The 3,469-nt window shown below is 47.7% G+C and overlaps 1 protein-coding gene across 1 annotated transcript; it reads right to left on the bottom strand.

Annotated features, from left to right (window-relative positions):
* Positions 1–2,131: 2,131 nt before the first annotated feature.
* LOC308304950 (kelch domain-containing protein 3-like) lies at positions 2,132–3,244 on the bottom strand (the record flags this gene model as incomplete). The annotated part of the gene is made up of 1 exon (XM_080749574.1): positions 2,132–3,244. The coding sequence occupies one exon, from the start codon at positions 3,242–3,244 to the stop codon at positions 2,132–2,134; it is 1,113 nt and encodes a 370-aa protein (XP_080605700.1).
* Between the last annotated feature and the right edge of the window lie 225 nt (positions 3,245–3,469).

Raw genomic sequence — 3,469 nt, 5'->3', positions numbered from 1 at the left:
ATCAACATACAGTATAGGTGTGGCATCTGCACATTTCTAAAGCACATGTTCACAAGCATGTAGATCGGCTATTTTCACAATCAAACAGTCAAACTAATGTAATGCCAACTCCTATAATTCCAAGTGCTTGTCAGGGTGGGGGGTCCCCAGTTCATATGATTATTTTGGGGGTTGCATCCTGAAAAGGTTGAGAACCACTGTAGTAGTGCAGGTAGGGCCTACTCAGTAGATTCTCTCCACCTTATTTTAAATGACTTGTAAGTTCCACTTCTCAAAGGGGCAACTTTATTTGTCAACCTGAATGGCAAGCCTAGTATTATTGGGTTCATGTCTTACTTTATTTAATTCATATTTCTTCAAGACGTCGTGTGTAGGCCAGTGTTTTAGACATAGCCTTAGGCCTATTGTATAGATTGCTACACAATAAATGGTAAGGTAAAAAAAAACATAAATAAAAAAATAGCCAAAAGTATAAAAAGAATTATGGTTAAAAAAAGAACGAAAAAGAACTAAGTTAGTTCATTTTGGGGAACCATGAACTTTAGTTCAAAATATAGAATCATGAACTAGAAATGAACTAGTTCCTTTTAGAAGTTCTGAACTTGAACTTGAACTAGTTCGTTTTAAAGTGAACTTTCCCAACACTGACTGTACTGCTTTGCTGGGGGACTTCAGTAAAATAGTATTTGAGGGAGAACCAGGGGGCTGTTGTCCCGCTCGCTGCTCGCTAATGTTGATGTGTGGTTTGCCTCAACCTATAACCTTAACCCTAACCTGTCATAACCTCAACCCTAACCCGTCAACCTCAGTAAAACTATGCCTAAACATAACCTTATGCCTAACCTGTTAACCTCCGTGAGACTATGCCTAAACCTAACCTTATGCCTAACCTGTTGACCTCAGTAAAACTATGCCTAAACCTAACCTTAACCCTAACCCGTCAACCTCAGTAAAACTATGCCTAAACCTAACCTTATGCCTAACCTGTTGACCTCAGTAAAACTATGCCTAAACCTAACCTTAACCCTAACCCGTCAACCTCAGTAAAACTATGCCTAAACCTAACCTTATGCCTAACCTGTTGACCTCAGTAAATCTATGCCTAACCTTAACCTTAAGGCTAACCTTAACATCAGCAAAACTATGCCTAACCCTAACCTTAAGACTAACCTTGACCTCAGTCAAACTATGCTTAACACTAACGTAAACATTTTTTGGGAAATGCTTCAGAATTAATAAATAAAACCATGTCCGTGACAGGATTCGAACCCTTGAGATATCTGTTATTATCCAGGTAACCAAGGTATGCACCAATCACGTTTCAACGATATAAACTAGAAGATTGCTTACTTGGGAACAATGCAATTTGGGAACGATGCAATGCACCGAGCTCCACTGATAAAATAGATTCTTCTGGTTTCATGCGGTCCAATCTGTCCATCTCGATCTGCATATCGATCTACCGGTTGCAAGTACTTAAAAAAATCACACCCAATGTGAAGTGAGCGGTGGTCGTGCTTGCATAACGTCTTCAGACAAGGATTTGAGTCTAGGATGTACAGGGTATGCCACACACACGATGCTACGTACACACATTTTACTACGGCAAAACGCTGAGGAAAAAGGCTACAGACACACGCACAGCCACTCTATGGAGCGGTTTACCACAGCTCAGAAATCAAACCTCGGTTCGAAAGTGAAGCGGTGAATCTTTATTCGGTGTTCTAGAGCTATGAAATCTGTGTTCTAGATCTATACATTCTGTGTTCTAGATCTATACTTTCTATGTGCTTTAGGTTCTATATTTTCTATGAATTCTGAATTCTGAATGATTTTGTCTGGAGGGCCAAATTGTCATGTGAAGCTTGACCAATCCTCGATTCTGCATGCACAGGACATGTACGGGACAGACATTCTCACTCCTTGAGAATCTATGGGAATCCTCAAAAAAACATGTACGGGACAGACAAAGCCACTCCTTGGATCGGGCTTTCACCGCTTCAAAAGTATCTTAACGTAATTTCTATACACGCCACACGGACGTACCTAAGTGGCTGCTCTGCTGGGGTTTATGGTGTTACTTCAACCTGGCACCACCCCCCTTTCTAGTGGGACGCCAAGCAAAACAAAACTACGGTTTGGGTAAAGCATTTGGCACATGCGTGTGAGACTTGCTGTTGGTGGTCATGGACACCAGCTCCCACCGGATGTCATGTGGGAGCTCTGCCTGCTCCATGCCGTCCTGAACAACGGCTAGCTTGCACAGGGTCTTCAGACTCGGGCTCAGGTCCAAGACGCACAGGTCGCGTTCGGGAGCGTTGTATCCTCCAAAGAGGACGACGCGTTCGCCCACCGTGCAGCAGCACATGTTATACATCGGACGCGGCGCTTTCCCCTTGGCCTCGACCTTCTCCCAGGAGAAGCCGTCTGGGTTGAATTTCCACAGATCGTTGAAGTCCGTGGTGCGGTCCCAGTCGCAGCCCCCAAATATGTACAGCTCTCCGTTGTAGCTGAAGGCCGAGTGACCCCTGCGTCCTTCGGGAAGACGCCGCGCCGAGGGCGTTCTCAGCCAGCAGTCGGTCTCCGTCTCAAACACTCTGATGTCGTTGAAGTGAGCCTTGTCTCCGCGGCCCCCGAACACAAACATCTTTGTCCCGATGACGGTGGCGGAGTGATCGGACGAGACGGGTCCCGGAGTGCCTCTGGTGTAAACAAAACACCAGATCATCGTGGCCGTGTCCAACTTGTACACGTCGTTGGTGTGTCCCGTCAGCTGCAGCCCCCCGCAGACGAGCATGACCCTCTCCAGGGCGCACGCCGAGTGGCCCAGCCTCGGCTCCGGGGCGGCGCCGGAAACCTCGGGCCGGGACCACGCGTGGGCGTCGACGTGGAACGCGTAGAGCACGTTGCTGTACTTCTGCGTGTCGTACAGGCGCCCTCCGGCGTACTTGCACCCTCCCCAGATGTAGACCACGTCCTCTATCAGCACGGCGGTGTGGCCGTAGCGCAGGGAGGGAACCTCGGGGGGCCGCTTTCCCTTTCCGACCGCCGGCAGGGTCGCCGGCTTCGTCCAGCGCAAGGACACTGTGTTGAAAACGTGCACGCTGAGGCAGGCCTTCGTCCCCTTCTTCTTCCTCTTGACTACTTTGCCCCCAAAGGAGTACAGCTTGTTTAGTACGGCCACAGCAGCCAGCGGGTACCCTCCGTTTGGCGTTTGCTTGAGATTGATAGTCCAGTGCAACATGTCTACGCGCGAGGAGCACCGAGTGTAGGCACGTGGGACTCGATACAATGTCTCTCCAGTAAGTCTAATGCGGCGCTCCTGTGCTCTTTATATCGGAAACATCGGCACGACTGTCATGGAATGTCTGGCCAATCTGTGAATCAAAGAACTATTTATCTGTTTTACTATCAAAATGTGATCGCCATAGCAACCTCGGCCGCTCAATCAATAAAAGAAGTGTATGAG

Source organism: Nannobrachium achirus (genome assembly GCF_963921795.1).
Source record: "Nannobrachium achirus genome assembly, chromosome: 19".
Lineage (NCBI taxonomy): Eukaryota > Metazoa > Chordata > Actinopteri > Myctophiformes > Myctophidae > Nannobrachium > Nannobrachium achirus.
The sequence above is the reverse complement of the archived record's forward strand: the minus strand, read 5'-3'. Positions and strand labels throughout refer to the sequence as shown.